The following is a 19,603-nucleotide window of genomic DNA, read 5'->3' as shown; positions in this document are numbered from 1 at the left end:
GTGCTATATAAATAAAGCTTTATTATTATTCTTACTTTTATTTTTACACACACATTGTACATGTTTGTGAATGCCATTGACTTGACACGTGAAAATCTATACAGAGGTCTAAACTCAAACCAGTCACATATCTGCAAAACCATTGGACTTTAAACAAAGAGCAGCATTGTGTTCAATGTTATGTAACATACTTTCTCCATACACTTGGCAGCTAAAACCTAAACTATAAGATCCAAACTAAGCAGAGCAGCTTTTACAGTGATCCAAAGGCAGTGTGACAAGTAGGATTTCTCTCGTGTAGAAAGTCTCCATTGGGATTACATGTCAAATGATTTCAACATGTTGAGTTGCACAGGAATGGCAGGAAGAGAGATGAGAGCCGGAGACGATGCTGCCGTGTCATCAGAAGCTTGTTTCTTCCTATGAGCTCTGAAGTTTGCATGTCGACAGGAAGTAGTCTCCAATGAAGAGATCGAGACCACTGACCTACATCCTTGCCTCAAGAGACCACCTAATTCTGCTCCATCAACACTCCCTAATAAACTGTGTGTGTGTGTGTGTGTGTGTGTGTGTGTGTGTGTGTGTGTGTGTGTGTGTGTGTGTGTGTGTGTGTGTGTGTGTGTGTGTGTGTGTGTGTGTGTGTGTGTGTTGCCCAGCATTTTTCTGCTTAATGTTTTAACACTCTCTGGAAATAGTGTCCAGATATCAAAATAACATATTAACAGATGGAAGAGGGTGTTTATGTTGAACATGTCACAGCTTTAATATATACATTGTTTGTTTGTCGTTATATTAATATGCCTTTGACATGTTTAATGCTTTTCTCAAAACGTGAAACATAATACGGTTCAACTAATCCACATTTACATAAATATATCAGACATTTTAATGGCTTATTACAGTATGTTATTGCATCTTTTATGACTGCTTCCGTGTGCCAATCTGCTTGTTTGACTATACATGCACATAATGAAAGACAGGTACACAACGTAAGAAAAATACACATTTTCTCCACACAGATCTTTCTATTTTCGGGAGACACAGTGTGTGTGTCACAAGCTAGGCCTGGCAAAGTTCCTGTCTCGATGAGAAACAGAGGATATGTGGGGGAATATGTTCTTTAGACAAAGAAAGATGGAGGACATCGTCTAGGACTTATAACAGCAGTATCATGGTCTCAATCCTATTCTTAATGCCTTAGAATTTGCAAGTCAAATAATGATATGTGTCAGTGTCCACATGTATACAAAAAGAGACATCAGAATGAAAAGACTTGGGAATATATCATCCATCCAAGTAGATGTTATCTTTGCTCCTAACGCATAGGCAAATTCAATTGACTTGTATGAAGAGCGAATGTGTGCCTTTGCCTGCACAATTAATGTGATCCCTCGTAAAAAGGTTCTTGCTTTTTTATGCAAAGATCTTCTCTTAGTAACTCACAACGGCCACTTTTGGACTATTTCAGAGACACCAAAAAAGAACATGAGAATCACATTTAATAACCATATGTAAATGCATTTTGCTTATGGACTGATGATTCATATTGTGATGAATTCGTCTTGGAATAATTTAGGAAATTAAATCAGCCTCAGAGAGATATTTAAAACCTCTACCTACTCAGTCTCTTGGCATATGCTTCTGTACAAAGATACATTTCCCGTTCTATTCACACAGGTTGGTGTGTGAACATTCGGACCGGTGAACAATTCTGTTACTCTGACACATTTCAAAGTGTTAAAGGTAGAGTCTAAATCAGGTCGATTAGGAATCCTTTGATTTAATAATCAAATTGGGTGTGGGTATGACACTGCCCAAAATCACTGCATCATGGTATGTTGACCTTGTTATTCTAAATTGTCGGATTAGAACTTTTGCACAGAGTTTGAATGAATGTTTGAACATTGCTTACCAATCCAAAATGTTGCTGAATGCATTATTTTAGTAGTCCGTTTGAAAAAGTTCAAATAAAAAGAAGCAGCAGTATTTCATAACAGTCACGTTGTGGTCTAAGTATCAAGAGGAACAAAATGGTTTCACAGTTTGAGTATGCTGTTTATTAAGTGGCAAAGCTAAGCAGATTGATCAATAAACATTTATTATTAAAAACGTATAAATACTTATCGTTATTGTTTAAAAGTTGGAAAAATATGGTCTTGGATTGTGATTAGCAGAGGCTCAACTTTGAGGTATCTGTAATGGACATATCAAAAGTGGTGTTGAGTTATCACAAAGGTCAACTAAAGTGTGAATAAAGCACATGGATATGTACATGAATGCATGCAATCAATCACCCTCACAAATGAGTCTCCTACACTCTCACATATGCACTAGCATAGACACTAAATGTATTTCCAGCATACTCAGGGTTACAGAGAGAGGGGCTAACTGAATTAGCATGGGCAGTTCTGTGACGCGTGTTGTTTTGACGGATACTGTAGTTATTTGTCACTGTGTTTCACCTGTCAGCAAGAGACAGCTACAGCAGGTGCTTACTCTGTAGCTGTGTGATTCATGAGTTGAACTAAAGCTTTTGCATGAAACAGAGAGAACAAGAGGAGGAGGGGAAAGAAAGGTGGTGTGCTCTAGATGTGCTCACTCTTTCATAAGGCAACATGCACTCTTACAATAAAGTCATTCATCTAAGACAAACAACCTGTCACTGCAGCGCATTTATGATTTCACACTGAGACAACTTTATCAGAAATACGTGTGGGCCTGTCAACATCCCAAACTAGAACTCCCACAGTGTGTTTCCAAAGATTTTAGACATTGAAGTCAATACCAGCAAACAAGTTTCTGGAGATGGATTAATGATTTTTATCAAATGCTTTTTTTGGACTGTGTTTATTAAATGAATGGAAGGATAAATTAGTGGTTAATTGTGTGAGATCATATTGCATTTAAATAAAAAGCTTCATAAATCATCCTCATCTTATCCACATGTCTCTGTTGGTGTCACTACAATCTGTTGACTTGTTTACATCATCTCATTTAAGTTAGTTAATTAGTTCCCATTCTTGCGTGGACTTTAACTGTCACACATTTTACAAAGCCATATTTGTCGCTAATATATAATATTTCTATAAATACATATTGGGATTTTCCTTCACAACAAACTGAAGGTTGAAAATTCAGAATCATGTTAAAGGACTATTTCAGCTGGACGGGTGCTTGTTGACACGGGGGTCTATCTTTGCTCTTTAAGTTCAAAGTCAAGTTTTCATAGTGGCTACAACACAGCTTTGGACATATATTCACAGAGCAGGTATATTCCTATTAAAAAAAACAATTATGTTTGGTCATATTCTCTGAGCTAATCAATATTAAGCTATTAGATTTACAGACCAATCGGTAAATAAGAAAAGCCCAGATTAATGTATAAATCCATGTTGTTTTTCCCTATAAGATACTGCTTCTATTCAATTATGTGTTTGTGAAGAAGTGTGGAGGAGGGGTTCAGTTTTGTCAGCCTCAAAACTTTAACAGCTTCGGGTAATTTTCCTGTTCACTACTGCATCTCATTTGAGCGTATTCTTACACACTTGTAAAGGCTGTCAGTGGGTGGGACGGGGGTGACTGGTTGCTCTGTGGATGAACTGCTTTTGGAGAGAGTGCTGGATGCGGTGTTGCTTACGTAATAGTAGTCGTAGGAGGTGTTTAGAGAGAAAAAAATTGAAGTGACACAAGAAATGTCAGACTCAGCAGGCTTCTGGTACATTAGGAGTCAACCTCACTGAAGCCTGTGATATTCCTCCCTTTAACGTTTCTCTTTAATACTGCTCTTTTTGTTGAAACAAAGAAAGGTGTAAGGCGATAATAATGCCACTTCATTATAAATGGAACATGTTTTACCACTGTATTTCACATCAATAAACACCACAGGATAACCATCAGAAATGCAATGTTTCCTCCCAGTAATCTTTTGAGAAATGTAAACAAAACCACATCTGTTTTTAAAAAGGGCTATAACACTAGGTGGGGTTTAGGGATTGTGTTTCAGGTAGTACTTCAGTGTGGGTAACCTGCTTCCCCTTTGGGATGTCCTCTCTTCTCTTCTCTCCGCTGTGACTCCATTGCTACCACCTCCTCCTTTCACACATGCTCCTCCTCCTCCTCCATCTTCTTCTCTCTCTTTTTCCTTCTTAGCATCAGCCTCTGCCTTCCTGCTGGTCTGCCTCCCTCTATGCAATCAGAAAGAAATGTTAGTTTAGCAAAAACAATATAATAGACATAATAGACACAAAATGTTTTCTATTACTAATAGAATATATCATATTCTATTGACGTGTATATAGACTTCTTGCACTCTTTTTGTATTTGTTTGTATTGTATTATATATGTTGTATCATTAGATATTGCCATTTCTACACTGTAGCTTATGACATTAAAAATTACAGTGCTTTGGAGAGATACAAATAACACTCAGATTCTTGTTTTTACATTTTCCAACAATGAACAATTATGCAGGTTCCAATTTTTAACATGTACAGACTCCTTAGGGTTAATTTGTCCAGCATGATTACTTTTATCATTTGGTAAAACAATTACTAATTTCTGACACATTTTTACATGATCTTTACTCTACATGTATCTTCTTTGTTTTTAATTGAACTAGTTGTAATGCTTATATCGTATAAGTGATGTTGTTTTGTGCATATTTGTGTTATTTAATTCAGCTCTAGAGTATCTGTTTGAGTGTGCTCACACTTCATGTTATTGTGTCCATCACCTGTAGGTGTTCACTGACCTCTTGTGTTTGCTCTCTGCTGCCCTCTGTGCCTCAGTGGAGTACTGTCTTCTCTGGGCTTCAAGTGTGGAGGACAGCTGTAGCAATGGACACGTCAGGAGTAAAGCAGTTAGTGCACTGCAGCAGACACATACACATTGTGATAGCTGTACACACATCATTTTGTGTTAACATCAGATATGAGCCAGTCTCATGCTGCCACTTCAAATGTAGAGATTTGGTGCCTAAATGTTGGGAGAGAAATGCTGTTTGCAGCTGCATGATCAGTTTTGACGCAGCACAAGGCAGAAAGTCCTTGACTGACTTTCTTTTTGGCAGAACAGAGATTTAACCATTATATAACAAGAGAAAGCAGCAGTGGAGGATGAATGAGAAATCACAATTAGGCATGAAAGAGAAGAGCTGGAGGGCACACCAGGCTGCTCTTAACACTGGATTAACCTTTTGTACAGCAATTAACAATGACAGCTAGTCTTAAGTATGGCATGTATTTAATTAATAGTTTATAGTTTTAGTTGAGAGCTACTTGCCTGATTAGTTATGAAAACTTTATACAAGAATGAAAGGGAATGCTTACCTTGGCAATTTCTGAAAGATATGCCCGCCTCTCATCATTGGTTTTATGAAATGCCTGAAATGTGAAAGGAACAGAGGGCCTTGGCGCAAAACTTTTTTTTCTTCCATGGACTCATTTAAATCGCAGTGCTTGTTATTTGTGAACTGCCCTGTGTGTATTAGAGTGCATTTCATGAGGTTGTCAATGTTAATGAGCAACAGATTACAACATGGATTACTGGCTGCGCATGCTGCGTGTTAAACCTTTATTCATCTAATATGGCGCTGTTTGCTGAGCACACAATAAACAAAGAACCAAGTCAAACTAAGAGCATACCGGACATAGCAGTGCAGGACAAAGCTTATGTTACATTTTGAAAATGCAAAACAAGAAATATCAGACAAATCTTTTTCAATCCCTTGCTAATGATGGGAATGTGTTACTGAAATATGTAATAGCAGGAACAAATGTAAAGCTGCTTGTCTTATAAATAATATAAAGGGACCAGAAGACCTTGTGACACTCAACAACACCGACAACAAGGTCCAAACCTTTCCCTCCTGTTCGATTCTGCTGTGAGCGTCCATCAGTTGACTCTGGAGGTCTGACTTCTCCTCAGTCAGGAGCTTCAGACGCTGTCTCAGTGTTTCCTGCGGCAAAGTGTTTCCATTAATTACATCAATTCATAACAAAGAAGCATGAAAGGTGTTGCACTGCTGACTAATTAAAAATCAATTTGTACCAGAATAACACAATGTTATCTGCTAGGATCAAACAATAACATAACACTTAATGCAAAAACATGAGCACAAAAATGGATTAGGCTCATGCATTATTCAATAACCAAATAAACACATTAGAGCTGAGACATGGTGAGTTAACATGAGGTTTCTAGCACAGAGCACAGTGTTGGGTTTAGAATAAGCAGCCGTAGGAGATGCTTGTGGATAAACCAGTTGCTGAGTATTTTATTAATCGTTTAATGTTCCAGTCAGAAGTGGAAGTGTTCAGATACTTTATCAAGTAAGTAGCGATATCACAGTATAAAGATACTCAGATAAGTATGTAATCATCTTGTATTGATTAACCGAAAACCTTATTTATATAAATGTATGTAAGAACTATCTGCAACCACAAAGGAAAGTGCCTTTTGAGTGGTGAAATGTAGCCGCTTTTGTTTTTATTATACCTTAATTTATTAACGTACAGGTTGCATTATCTAATGTGTAGATGATTACCATTGAGCTTAACACTGTCACTGTCGCTACGCTTTTTAAAAAAAAATCTATATTCTCCTCACATACAAACATACTCTATCCTACAGTCTCGCTCACAGTTAACAGAGCTTCAGGCCACAGTCTTACAGTCACTCATGGATACTCTAATGGGCATCTGTTAGTTCTGCCTTAAGGCACACAGACACACACATGTTTAGTCTGAATTGTGCCACCTTTTAGTGTGTGTTGTGCATTGTAATTAGTGTGCTCTACTCTCCCATGGTTAGTAATCCTGTGATTAAAGTGCTGTGATTAAACTCTGTTTGATTTCAGCATGCATCAACGGGAGGATGGAGAGCAGCTGGCATTACAATCCTCTCTGTCCTGCTGCCTTCTCCCTCATTCTGAGTCTCTGGCTCTCTCTGCTGGTATGATGTGCTTCTATAGCTCTCTGTGGGTTGTCTGTTTATTGATCTGAACTTAGAAAAAACACACTAAATACAACCAATGCAACAAAACAGATTAAGAAAAAGCTCAATAAAGAAATTAACATGTTTGCACTCACTTCCGACATGTCATCAAACGTTCGGATGGAGGCCAACGGATCTGTGAAAAACAAGAGAAGATGTCAGCATTATGAGTGCAGGCTCTGAATAACAATGTGATTAAACATACTGTTAAGTGGCCTGTTCTCAAAAACTCTTATTTCAGAGCAGACAGAGGAGCATTTTACACACAAGTTGGAGGCAGAAACAGGACTGAGCTGCCTTAAATCATTTTCAAAAGTTCAACCTCAGCTCCTATAATGGGTTTTTAATGAACCATGTAGACAACATAGACACCATGACCTAAAGGACAAAAATGTCCCTATTGAAAACCATTTAAACAACCGTTTGTCATCCCACCAGCATTTCACCATAACATGATGTGTTCTATTATATCAGGGTTGGAATGGAGCAATGGCTTCATAATTGTAATTTGTAGTATTTTCAATCAGATTGAGCTATTTTTAAAGGTTTTCCCTATTGGTTCATATTCTATAATGATCCTCAATAAACGATTTTGACACAGACATCTTTGTGCAAGTCCATCTGTGGACTTCAGAGTATTCTTTTATAGGCAGTGAGTAATTTTAGGTTTAATGAGTCAAATAAAAACATAACAAATGTACTTCTAGCATAAACCTTTGAAACTCACCCATGGGGTTTCCTCGCAGGTCCTCCAGTCTCTCATGAATGAATGACATCTGTCGCTCCAACTGTCCATTTAGCTCTGTCTGTGTCTCAAACCTAGTCTTCCACTCATTTTCTGTACAGAATAAACAGAGGACACTGTTAGATTTTAATCACAAATGGGACAGGACATGACAGACACCACAGCTGAGTGTGTGCTGATACCAGTGGATTATTGGGTAACATGTTGCCACAGTGGGTCAAGATGGCATGACATAGGCCTACTATACACTTTTTTTATTATTAAATAAGTTAAAGGTATACGAAACTCACCCTGTCCATCAACACTGTGCAGTCTATCCTGCAGTTCACACATGGTACTCCGAAGGTCAGACACTGACTCTTCGAGCATTTCTCTGTAATGATAGAGACGAGACGATGTCCTTTTTGCAGTTGAAAATAACATATAATCTCCTTAATAACTTTGTAAGTAATACATTTACTTTAAACAAACTTACTTAATTTCCCACTCATGTTCAAGCTCTGCCTGCAGTCGTGCCAAATCGTATTTGCTGTAGTCGCTATCTCCACTCATGTTTCTGAAAAACTCACAACTGAACAAACGTTTGTGCCTCGGAGTTACTATGGAGACAGCTTTTTCCGGCCCGTACAGAGAGACTGGGACATAATGGCGCAGATTAGCGGGGAGTGGAAAATAAAACGTCCTCTTTGGTTATTTATGGATGTACCCGAATAAATAACTCGTAAATTACATATTCGTCACATAGAGTGGCTTTATTATGCAAGCAGTATTTTTTAAATGACTATTTCGCGCTTAATTAGTCCTGAAAATGGACGACTGTTTACTAAACTCTTCATTAATGGCCTGTAAAATGCCGGTTAATTCATCGCAGACTCATGGTAGGGTAGGCTATTATATATTTTTATAATTGAAAAAACAACATGCAAATGACGAAAAAGAGCTCTGATATTTCTGTTGTTTGTTTTTGTCCTCTATAACATCACTTTTCGAAAAATAAAAAAATACAACTCTGGTAATCATGGATAAATGTTAAGTTAAAAAAGGTAATGTATTACATTTGTTTTCTGGTTTTCATTATCATAACCAGGTTCACTCAAATCATAAATAGGCCTATATAAAGTACAGATGGTCAATATACAATTGTTGTTTGTCGACTAAAGATGCTTAATGTTTAGGCCTAAAGTACACAACATGTGATAGTAAGTAGGCCTACTACATAATAAAAAACCTAACATAGGCTACTACCACAAAATATTTCACGTAACCCAAACCAATGCAGGCAAACGCAGTAACAAAGTGCTTTACGATTTGAACAGAAAACATTTAAAACACAAAGAGAAGGAGATTAAATAAAAGCCATACATTTTTTTAGAGACAGAGAGAACAAACAGAATGTCATTAAACATAAATAAATCACAAAAAAGCCATTTTAAAGTAAGTTTTGACCTACAAAAACTGTTTGCAGACCGAATCTCCTCCGGCCCCTGACAGCTCCTATTAAAATACTTAGGCTTTTTAACAGCTTCTTAAGTAAAATTGCACTTTCACTTGGGCTAACTTCGATATTTGTGCTATTTATCAACATGCAACAAATGTCCTGTGTCATGTCTATTTTTTCTTCTCTTCCTCTTTCTTCTGCTTTTCCTTCCCATCTGACTCTGCTTGATGTTCTCGTTTCTGCGCCTCCTTCCCTTCAGCTTGTCCTCCCGGGCCTTTGACTATGGCTTTGGCTGTCTGCTTCCCAGCAGTCTTCAAGAAGGCTTTTATGCCCAGATTGTCAAAGTTGTATGCAGTGACACCAACATTAATCGCTGATTTGAGAGCAGTGTCTGTAGCTGCTCCTGCATCATTACCATACCTTTGTCATGAAAAAATATGGTGGAGTTAGGAGAGAGTGGGTTGTTTGTAAGAAAAATAAATTAGGGTATGTAAGGAACAGAAATAATGAATTAATGTGATCAAACTGTTTTTATTCACATTAACACACCAAAGGTCAAGACAAATAGTCATATTTCACATTGTAGCATTTTTATTAGTTACCATCGAGGAAATAGGGTTACAGATAGTATCAACAGCAAGAGCACCCCCACCCAGCACAAGCACACCCAGAGACACACACATAAAATAAGCTAAAACTACTTCAAGTGAAAAAATAACCCAAAACAAATACTTTATATGTCTTAGTATAAAATAATAAAATGAGAAAATTCTGTGTTAGCTGTTGCATTAAAAAAGTCATCGTGAGAGTTCTTTCCTTGCTTGATCTAGGTTAATGAAAGTATATACATGAAAGAGTTGATCAGTTGTTAGTTCAAAAGTCTTTGCCTTTATTTCCCCCTGCAGTCATATTTTAGTTTTTGTAGTTTTTATTAGACTTTCTAAGGCTTTAAATCTGAAAAGAAATAGGTAAGAAAGCAGATCAGTTTCCCAACGTACCAAAAAGAAAGCAACACAGTAGGATGGTATTCTACTATTATTCAAAGAAACCAAGTAGATTTAGAAAAAGATTGAAAACAAGATCTACAGTAGTAACATGTGTATCAATTACATAGAAAAGCAGAAATGTGAAGTGTGTGAAATGTCAGAACTTACTTGTACGTCACAGTTGTGACAGTCTCGGCTGAAACACTTTTGCCAACCAGCTTCGCTCCGGTCTCCATACTAGACCAAACAGTAGAGAAACCTGGTTTGGATGAAAAGTAAAATTGAGAACTCCAATAAGACTTAGATCACCCACATTGAGGTTAATATTTCAAATGCCATTATATATCAAATCCCAAAACATGTCTGACTGTTTTGACAGTTGAAAGTGATAAAAAGTAAATTATCAGACATTGTAGAAAGATAGTAGTACTATACCCTGAAATTCACACTGTTTTGGTAAATACCTTGTACACTGCTGGCTGCCACTAACTTGGCTCCCTCCCAGTTGGAAGGGCCGCCATCTTTATTCTTCTTCAGAGACTCTGGGACCAGCTTAGCGCCCTGTTTCTTCAAATGGGGAGCCATCTTGTCTGCCATGTGTCCTGCCACTGTACTCACTCCATTAACTGTAAATATAAACATGCAAAATATACATCCGTGATAATTCATAGTACAGAAGAATAATGACACTGTAGGCTATACAAAAAATAAAGAAAATCAAATGTAAGTTTTCTTCAGTTTTGAGAAAAGTGGATAACCACGTTTTTTAAACATCGTTGTATCTAATATAATCCTTTATCTTACTTGGAATAAGTTCTTACCTAAGAATTGGCTGACTTTCACAGCCCCCCCGGTGGCCTGTTTAGCCACCTGCAGACTTTTGGTGACATGGGGGCTGACCTCTGAAGCAGTTTCCTCGGGCGTGATGTGGTCCCGGATCTTGGCTGCTCCTCTATGAACGGCCCTTCCAGTGGCCTCGGCTCCTTTTACTAACCCTAAACTCAACCGTGTAGCTCCTACACACAGAAACATTTTGGGTGTTAAACGTAAGTTAGCAATATCATTGATCATTGTGTTGTTTAAATATCTACTACAGGTTAATTAAGAGTTGTACAAAGTTTTCCTTGCGGCACTCAACTTGTTAAGTAGGGAAGCAACAATGATAAGCAGTGCCCTCTAGTGGTTATTTTTGTGAATATAGCAACAGCAAATGTATATGGTCTCTTTACAAAAGTACAAAATTGTGTTTTATTTCTTTATTAAGGCTCACACAAGCACACCTGTCAAGATTCCTTGTGCCATCTTCTCACTCCATCCAGGAAGTGGTGGTCTGTCCTTCTCCCCTGATGGCACTGTGAGCCCTTCAAGCTCTTTGGTGGGACCAAGGGGGACTTTCTCACTCAGGTTGATGACCTCTGAACCTTCCCCCTCCGGACCCTGTCAGGGAATCCATCAAGTCATATTGCTATACATTAATCACAAAAGGACACACAGTAAGAGACTCTTAAAACGTGTACACCCAGAGAGGAGATGCACATTCCTGTAAGCCGTGACTCACCCCACTAAGAATGGTTTTACCCACAACATAACTATTTAGTTCCTCCTGAAGTGTCAAGAGAAAAGAGTGACGCTATAGGCATTCTACAATAAGGTGTAGTCCTTATTATCTCTGCCGAGGAGGCTATGTTTTCAATTTGATTTGTTTGCCAGCTGATATACTGAAACAAATATTTAAAAAATAACTTAATGGAAGAGTGTAGCATCAGCCAAAGAAAAAAGCCTCATCGTAGAGGATCCAAATCCGATTGCCCTTGTAGTGAATTTAATTGATAACGTTTCAATACCCTACTTTTCTATACAAACAAAGAAAAACACATTGTTACAAAGCCTTGACTCCAACTACATGCATACCTATCCCTACATTTGAAACAAAGACTGACCTGGACCCTGAGTTCAGCAAGTTGTGAGATGAGGTCCTTAAACGTCTCTCTGTGGGCAGCAGGCAGCTCAGAGGACAACACTATGCCCACGTAGGACCCTGGAGTCGCTGACAAGACGTCAGGGAACATGAAGATCCCAGAATTAGCCAACAGCACTGGAGTGTCTGTTGTCAGCGGGTACAGACAGTCACACACCTTGAAAACATAAAGACACACACAAAAAACGAGGTCAGAATGATAAAGGTCATCATCACCCATGTACCATCATTACCAACAAAGGTTGCATTCACTCTAACTGAACTGGTCAAATATTCCAATGGTGGCTTCTGTCGAGACCTCAATTGTTTTTCCAGTTCATAATATGTGAATTGTAAATCATCCAATGTTATATCCAAATGTACTTCATATGTAAAAGGCGGTTTCTTTTGAGGCCTACAGTAAATGTTTGCTAGATGCATTGTCATTTCCAGGAAGCAGTTTCCCCTGCTCCTTTTGACCCCATGTTTTCCCCTCTCAAAAGACACATGATAGCATTTTAGCCCCATCAGGACTTATGTCAGTCATCAACACAGACATAATAGACACAGCTGCATAGTGCCACTGGTATGCCGCCTGACAGGATAACCCCGCGAGGGCGCAGGACACTGACCAGCAGCACAACAGAAGTGCAAAGTCATCTGTTAATGGGACCGTTGTCCTGCTGGGAAACAAAGCAGGGCCAGAATACAGCAGAGCAGCCATGGCTGGTGGGAAAGTCATGAGTTGCCCTGCAGTATTCTTCAGCATGGTATTACATGCACTTTGTAGAGGTGTCAGAATACAATATTGTTACTTTATGCGTTTTATATTGAGCAGGTTGTCAGAAGGCTTACAGGGACAGGGCAGATAAAGATTCTATAAGCAAGCTAAAACAAAAGTCATGCATTTCACAAATACATGGAGTAATATAGCTCAAACATTGATACCACAATGGTATTTACCAACTATTGGTATTTACTACAATGTTTTTCACATTACTCAAATATGATCTAAACATTGTTGGAGTGTAAAAGCATTATCGACATTGTAATTAGAGCTGAAATATATCTTTTTTCTATTAACAAAAATATATTTTGATGATAAATAAATCCTTTTCATGCAAAACATTTTCTATTTTTTGTTGAACCATATTGAGCCTTTGGGGTATAAGTGACAGGTATGTTTCTTTTTTCTAAGAGGTTTTATAGAAAACAGCTATCATTGGCAAATAAAGAAAATAATCAATGGCTTATGAAAATGATCAATAGTTGCAACCTGAACTTTAAAACTCTTTCAAATTTAGTATAAATGTGGTCAGGGAAAAAAAATTCTCAATCCAATACAGCTTTAATGCTGTTTTGTCATTCCATGTGCATGTGTTGTCAAACTCAAAGTGCACATCGCCCAGTCCGTCATTTGAAAGCAGAACATTTATTTGTCAGTAGTACTCATTTTATACACTATATACCAACAAAGTGACTCATAGTTAGTTCTAAAACTGGTCTTATGGAGACAAAGTGGTTTCACCCGGGGGAGTTTCCTCCTCACACACTCACCTCTTTAGACACACGCCCAAGGAAAATGCTTTGCTGAGATACCCACACCCAGATGCATACACGTATGACGAGGTATACTCACATGTAGGAAAGCTGAGGGTCTTCCACCATTGGAATTTGTGTGCTGATTTTCAAATGTGAGGATGCGAAGGAAGCCTGGGTAAGACAGGGCGCTCACTTGCCCATTCGCTGCCACGAAAAACATCTGCACCCCAGAGGGGATGTAAAGCATCTCGTTTCCATCTTTTCCTGCTGATGCCCCGGTCTGCATTCCGAGCCCGAAGCCGCCTCCAGCAGAACTATAAAACAGGCTGCGGTGGCCGACAGTTGGCTGGGGGCTGTATGCTGGAGGCTGGTCCCCTGGGTTAGCCATGGTTCCTGCAGGGAACGTGTGCAAAACAGCAGGGGTAAGAGGCCTAGGAGGGAGGTTTGGGGTTGTGCTCTCTATAGTGGTAGGTACGGTGGGGTACAGACGGTGGAGGGAGCTGTGGGGGGGCTGGCTGCTCTGTGCCAGGTCAGGATAAAGACTGAGAGGTAGATCCATCAATAGGCCGCCTCTCTGTGCTCCTGTGGTCTGCTGAGAGGTCTCCATGTCAGAGAGGTGGGTGGTAACAGTCCTCAGAGTGTCCCTCATCTTCTGCTGAAGCTGCCTGGCTGTATCCCAGAATGCTCCCTGATGCCTCTTCCCCCCAGTGGGAACTCCCAAGCCTTGGGTGAGGTGCTGTCTGCCTTTCCGGTAAGACTCCAGGGCCTCAGCTTTTTTCCCGGCCTCTTCAGCAGCCAGCCCCCGGCTCAGAGAGTGAAACGCCAACTCATACTGGTCCTTGATGATCATCAGCTCAGCAGGCTCAGTCATACTGAGGAGTGACAGGTGCTAGAAAAAGCAGGGACACAGTGAACAGATAAACAGTTCATCTCTAAAGGAAAAAAGTTGCGTCTGTATTTGCAGTCTGTTAGATTAACCATAAAAAGATGCATAAACAGAGTCAGGGATTTTGTCCTACAACACATACTGTAAATATTATACACTTAGATATTTGTGTAGGCCTACTAATTAGTTTAAGGCCAATAGTTTCGAAAATGAACACTTTGACTGAAAACGACAAAGTTGTGTTTATTAAACAGAATGAGGAAAGAGTTAAGAGCATGCACCTGTCACCCAGATATACAGCTAAACCAGATGTGAAAAGTAAAGAAAGACACATTGCCTACATAAGCACTCTGGCAGCATTACGGCAGAGTAGATGAATTAATGTAAAAAAAAAATCTGTTATGTTATTGTTGTTGGCGGCTATGACAGATTGTAAATAGCCTGAGCAAGCGAATACATCAGGTTTAACCTGAACAACAAGACCAGGGATTTGCCTGTGGGCTTTATAGAAGCCTTCTCAAGAAAACAACTTTACAGTTAAAATAACAGCATTTAAACATGTATTCATAGGCTATCAAGTGTATCAAAACATAAGATACCGTTTTCAGACAACTTACCTCTATGATAAACTTTAATATGCCTTACCTTGCACTTTAATATCCGGTAAGAGGAGAAAACCACACAAATAGGTCGTTTCAGAGTCCTTATTCAGTTGTATAGTGTTTCCGTACTTTCATGAAAATGCCTGCAAAAATATATGCGTTCACTTCACTGGCGGCGTCAATTGGCGCACACGCACACATGCGTCAAACCAGCTGGAGCGACAAAAATGGCTTCCGGCACACACTTTCAAAATAAAACCCATAGACTCAACAAAATGTTAAAATACATTTTTTATTTAGAAATAAAGAATAAATAAAACACAATTACTTTAAGTGTATTTTATATCCTTTGCAATACAGTGAGACATGAAATATAAACATTTGCACACACAAAAATGCTATGGTAAACACTTATATAATCATAATGGTAGTGATGGTAACAAAAGAAAAACCTGACATTGAGCATGAACACTTGCCAGTATTAAAAAAACCTGTCATGAGGTAGGTTTTAATAAAAAATGTTTTATTGAATTTGTATAAAATATATAGAGGAGTTTGCCATGTATGGGTTTGGCAGTGGAATCAGCTGGGTTTGTTTGGTTCTCAGTCTATTATTTTCTGGCAGAAGCTTCAAGAAGGGTGGGGCAATTATTCATGAAAAGGCAGAGCAGCAGGTGCAGTGATCAATGAAACACGAAAATACCTGTAATTGGAGAGAATAAAGTTACATTTAGAGATTTAAAATGAAGTCCTGGAAACATCAACAACTCAAACTTTCTGCAAAGCACACCTGAAATATCCCAAAGGTCTGTAATTTGCAGTAGCTGTTTGTAAAGTTGTAAATGTATATATGTATAAGTTTAAATGTATATAAACAAATACAAACTACGCCTTACTTTGAAGTCTTATACTTTTCCCTGATGGCCTGTTGAGGACGACTCTCTGCACTGATGTACAGCTTGTGGAGGGCAGTCATGCAAGGCACAATTTCCACAGTGGTATAACCAGTAAAGGCATTTAAGGAATCGGGCTAAAATATGGGGAGAAGTTGCCTAAGATGTCATATTTTTACCAATTCCTTGACAAGACAATGATCTGGGCTAACTTACCCAGAGAGATTTGTTTACAATGTAAGCAGCTAGGCAGTATGCTCCAGCTGCTACTAGAGATGGGGTGTATTGTAGGAATGGATCCATTTCCAGCAGGCTTAGCTCTGCTACATACTAGAAGCAAACAAAACACACTATCACCAAATCAAAATATCATCAAGGTACAAACAGCAACTTTAAAAGGCAGTGGGAACACATTTCTCTTTGATAATGATTTTGCTAACCTGGGCCAGGTTCTCTGTGATGGTGCAGACAGGGTGGACGGACATGAAAAGGCGAAGAAACTGGTTTATTGTGGGCGCTGCCATCCTAAAGGACAACACTTTTAGGAAAACATGCTCCATCCGGACCAGCTGTTTCTTAGTGTAGGTGCTGTCTGTGGTGTACACAAACTCATTCAGCTCTGGGGGGCAGATCTCCTCGTATTTTCTGCAAGGTGACAGAGATTAGATGATGTGAGTCTCAAGACCACCAAATGTTATTACCAAATCAGAGAATGGACTAAACAAAAAACTAATCGTTAGAGACAAACACATGCTTACGCAGCAATCATTAACGCAGCTGTGCCGACCAGCTGCAACTTGCCACGTTTCACCAATGCAGTGTACGACAGAAAGCGGTCTAAATAGTTGACGGCAAGGTGCAGCGTTTCAGAGCGAAGCCTGTATTCCTGGACGACTTCCACCAGCCAGTCCACCAGGATCACTCGCATGCCATTGGTGATCTCTGGATGTTTCTCTAAGTAGCCTGGCTTTGGCCTGGACTTTATCTGGCATTACGAACAAAAGCAGTTATGAGTTATTTACAATGGACTGTGGAGCAAAACATGCTCATAATTTAGATGATTTCTCACTTCACGCTCCCTCAAGTGCAGATGAATGTCCTCTGCATATTCAGAAACACACAGCACTTCCTTTGACATTAGGGATTCATCTTGTTCAGACTGCATAGAAGCATCATGGCCTGAACCTACAAGAGTGAACAGCAATGTAGTAAACAATGTACAGACTGAACCACGAAAAAGCCTAGTAAATGTTTCTTTGCCAAACTCACTTACTCAGTTCCGTCAAGAATCTTAAATCAGCAGTAGTTTCGGCCACTACGTTATAGCTCTCTGAGACAACTTCTTGACCAGAAGGAGCAAGAACAACTTCACAAGCCTCCTCAACATAAATATCAAAGCTGGAACTGGAGGGACGGCCAAGGAAGGCGAGATGGGAGCTGTCTGAGATTGAACTGTGTTTGGAAAATTGACTTCCCTGTGGAGAAGAGTGATTGGAGAAGGAAATATGCTTGCTGCAATGTGATTCTTATGTGAAAGGAAATGTATTTGAAAAGGTTCTTAAATGCTACAAACGCTCTCCACTGTGCCATTCTCACTTACCTGGCTGTAGGATCGACCATGATAATCATTTTCTGACAACACACCGAGGACGATCCGCTGCTTGCCTCGCTGGACCTGCACTGGATGTGGAATGTTTTCTTTGCTGATGTGACTGCCGCTATGGGCATTTGTGCTGAAGTTCATCTTTAAACAAGCAAAGATAAAGTATTAAAACATGTAACAGAAATATTTCATGAAATAAATGGGATAACTTGATAATAAGTGATTACATATACAACTGAAAATTGACCATTATTATAGTATTTGTCAGGTTCATTGAAACAGTAGGCCCATGGTTCACATTATTGATCACTTTTGAATGAAGTTGAAACGTATTTTTTGGGAATATATACTTTTTATTTCTGAAGGTTAAAGAACAGATCAAGAAATTAAAAAAAAGTCTCACAATTGATTAAAAATAAATAGTGTGGAGAGTTAAATTAGTTTTTTTGTATTCAAATAAAGTCTAGCATCAAGCATTTTAATAGAGGTCCGTAAAGTGTGATATTTACTCACTTCTCCTGTACGCAAGTGAACTGAAAATGTAACATTACCATGGTTACAAGAATGTATTACTCTCCAAGAATCACATAAACAAAAACTAAGATAAACATCGAGTAAAATAGAAGGCTTCAAACTAAGTGCATCCCTTCACTGTATCACAGAACACAACAACACATGTCGTGTCGGCTTCAAACATAAAGCATATTTTCTTGACTGCAAACTCACCGTTATCAGGATCAACGAAGTAAACAGCAAACGTTAAGAAGGTGAAAGGAAAAACCGGTGCATTCCACTAGAGCGGAGAAATTGACGGTACAATTCTGATATTTGCTGATTTGCAGACAGACAGCGACCTCTTGCTGCGTTTAAGTGACTTACACTGGCGTCCTGTGTCGTATGTTATTTATCCGAGCGATAAAAAGTTTCCTTCAGGTTTGCTTCTAAAATAATCAGCTGTTTCCTCCGAACGGCTTTCTGACCAATCACGTGCCAGAGCGCAACAGCTGATGACGTCGTGCGGCAGGAATACCTCACTGCATTTCTAATATGATTTATAATTTAAATAACGGATGGTTCTGTTTTTGATGTTCCATGACTACCTTCAATTCAGAAGATATTGTTAGGTAAAGCACCTATTTGTTGGATTTGGAAAATGACTTGTATGGAGCTCAACATTTCCATTAAGGATGCTATACCTTTCTACTGATCTCTTAAAAAAAACTCCAATACATAGTCAATCTTTGGATAATGCTTGGGTTATTATTATTTATATGTTAACAAGATGCAAATACTTTTTTGTAAAATAGTTGTGATACACTAATATATTTTGTACAAAAACATACATGTAGTTTTTTTTTTACCATTAACTCTTGTATTTTTTTCTATCTGTTAATGAAACATTTTCCTTATTTGTATTCATATTTGTGTCCTTTCTGTTTCACATGAACGTAGTCAGTTACTCTCCCTTTTTCGAGATGTATCGAGATGTGTGCTTGATATCATTATCAAAGCAGTTTATCGATGTCACTGGGATTTCTCTCACATATCTGGATTTTCCCTTTCAGCTGGCAAGTTTCTCTTGACTGCAGTTAGTCACCCTTTTGTTTGGTCTTTTACACCAAAAAAACATTGGTTTGAGGATGAAAGTGTTGCTGCTTCTGGCTGAATGCCTTCCTCTCTGTTTTCTCCTCAGCAGGGTTTAAACTGAACTCCATGCTGATCGGGTCACTGCTGTTGGCTTTGTTGTCGCTCTGCAGAGGCTGTGTGCTTGTATCCCACATCAGAGAAGCAAGGGTTTTCTATTGGCTAGAAAGCAGAAATTCACAACTGAAAACACACAAATTCTACATTATAATATATTGTCTTGTGGACCTATGCAATATTAAATGATGGACCCTCCTTAGACTCATAAACACAAACAAATTAACAATTAAAAAAGTTCAAGATAAAATAGAATA

The 19,603-nt window shown here is 38.8% G+C and overlaps 3 protein-coding genes across 5 annotated transcripts; all 3 read right to left on the bottom strand.

The window, feature by feature from the left end:
* Positions 1 to 824: 824 nt before the first annotated feature.
* Positions 825 to 8,334, bottom strand: ccdc169 (coiled-coil domain containing 169). The gene is made up of 8 exons (XM_034199505.1): positions 8,214 to 8,334; positions 8,029 to 8,111; positions 7,721 to 7,831; positions 7,089 to 7,129; positions 5,858 to 5,956; positions 5,328 to 5,381; positions 4,751 to 4,827; positions 825 to 4,184 (listed from the first exon to the last, which is right to left on the bottom strand). Exons 1-8 carry the CDS (start codon positions 8,288 to 8,290, stop codon positions 3,986 to 3,988), a joined length of 741 nt encoding a protein of 246 aa, XP_034055396.1. The 5' UTR covers positions 8,291 to 8,334; the 3' UTR covers positions 825 to 3,985.
* A 291-nt stretch (positions 8,335 to 8,625) lies between these two features.
* On the bottom strand, positions 8,626 to 15,337 carry sparta (spartin a). Of its 3 annotated transcripts, none has more exons than XM_034199502.1 (8): positions 15,193 to 15,337; positions 13,759 to 14,550; positions 12,103 to 12,297; positions 11,443 to 11,599; positions 10,984 to 11,178; positions 10,627 to 10,788; positions 10,331 to 10,421; positions 8,626 to 9,596 (listed from the first exon to the last, which is right to left on the bottom strand). In XM_034199502.1, the coding sequence occupies exons 2-8, from the start codon at positions 14,530 to 14,532 to the stop codon at positions 9,347 to 9,349; spliced, it is 1,824 nt and encodes a 607-aa protein (XP_034055393.1). In that variant the 5' UTR covers positions 14,533 to 14,550; positions 15,193 to 15,337; the 3' UTR covers positions 8,626 to 9,346. The 3 variants fall into 3 exon arrangements, with proteins under 3 accessions (XP_034055393.1, XP_034055394.1, XP_034055395.1); XM_034199504.1 differs by lacking the exon at positions 8,626 to 9,596 and adding an exon at positions 9,799 to 10,130; XM_034199503.1 differs by having other exon boundaries at positions 13,759 to 15,337.
* Positions 15,338 to 15,422: 85 nt separating this feature from the next.
* On the bottom strand, positions 15,423 to 17,786 carry ccna1 (cyclin A1). Its single transcript, XM_034199479.1, has 8 exons — positions 17,643 to 17,786; positions 17,316 to 17,517; positions 17,112 to 17,227; positions 16,801 to 17,027; positions 16,483 to 16,687; positions 16,259 to 16,372; positions 16,046 to 16,179; positions 15,423 to 15,852 (listed from the first exon to the last, which is right to left on the bottom strand). Exons 1-8 carry the CDS (start codon positions 17,784 to 17,786, stop codon positions 15,798 to 15,800), a joined length of 1,197 nt encoding a protein of 398 aa, XP_034055370.1. The 3' UTR covers positions 15,423 to 15,797.
* Between the last annotated feature and the right edge of the window lie 1,817 nt (positions 17,787 to 19,603).

This window comes from Gymnodraco acuticeps, unplaced genomic scaffold, assembly GCF_902827175.1.
Source record: "Gymnodraco acuticeps unplaced genomic scaffold, fGymAcu1.1, whole genome shotgun sequence".
Taxonomy (NCBI): domain Eukaryota; kingdom Metazoa; phylum Chordata; class Actinopteri; order Perciformes; family Bathydraconidae; genus Gymnodraco; species Gymnodraco acuticeps.
Note: the sequence above shows the minus strand (reverse complement) of the source record. Positions and strands in the feature narration are given on the sequence as shown.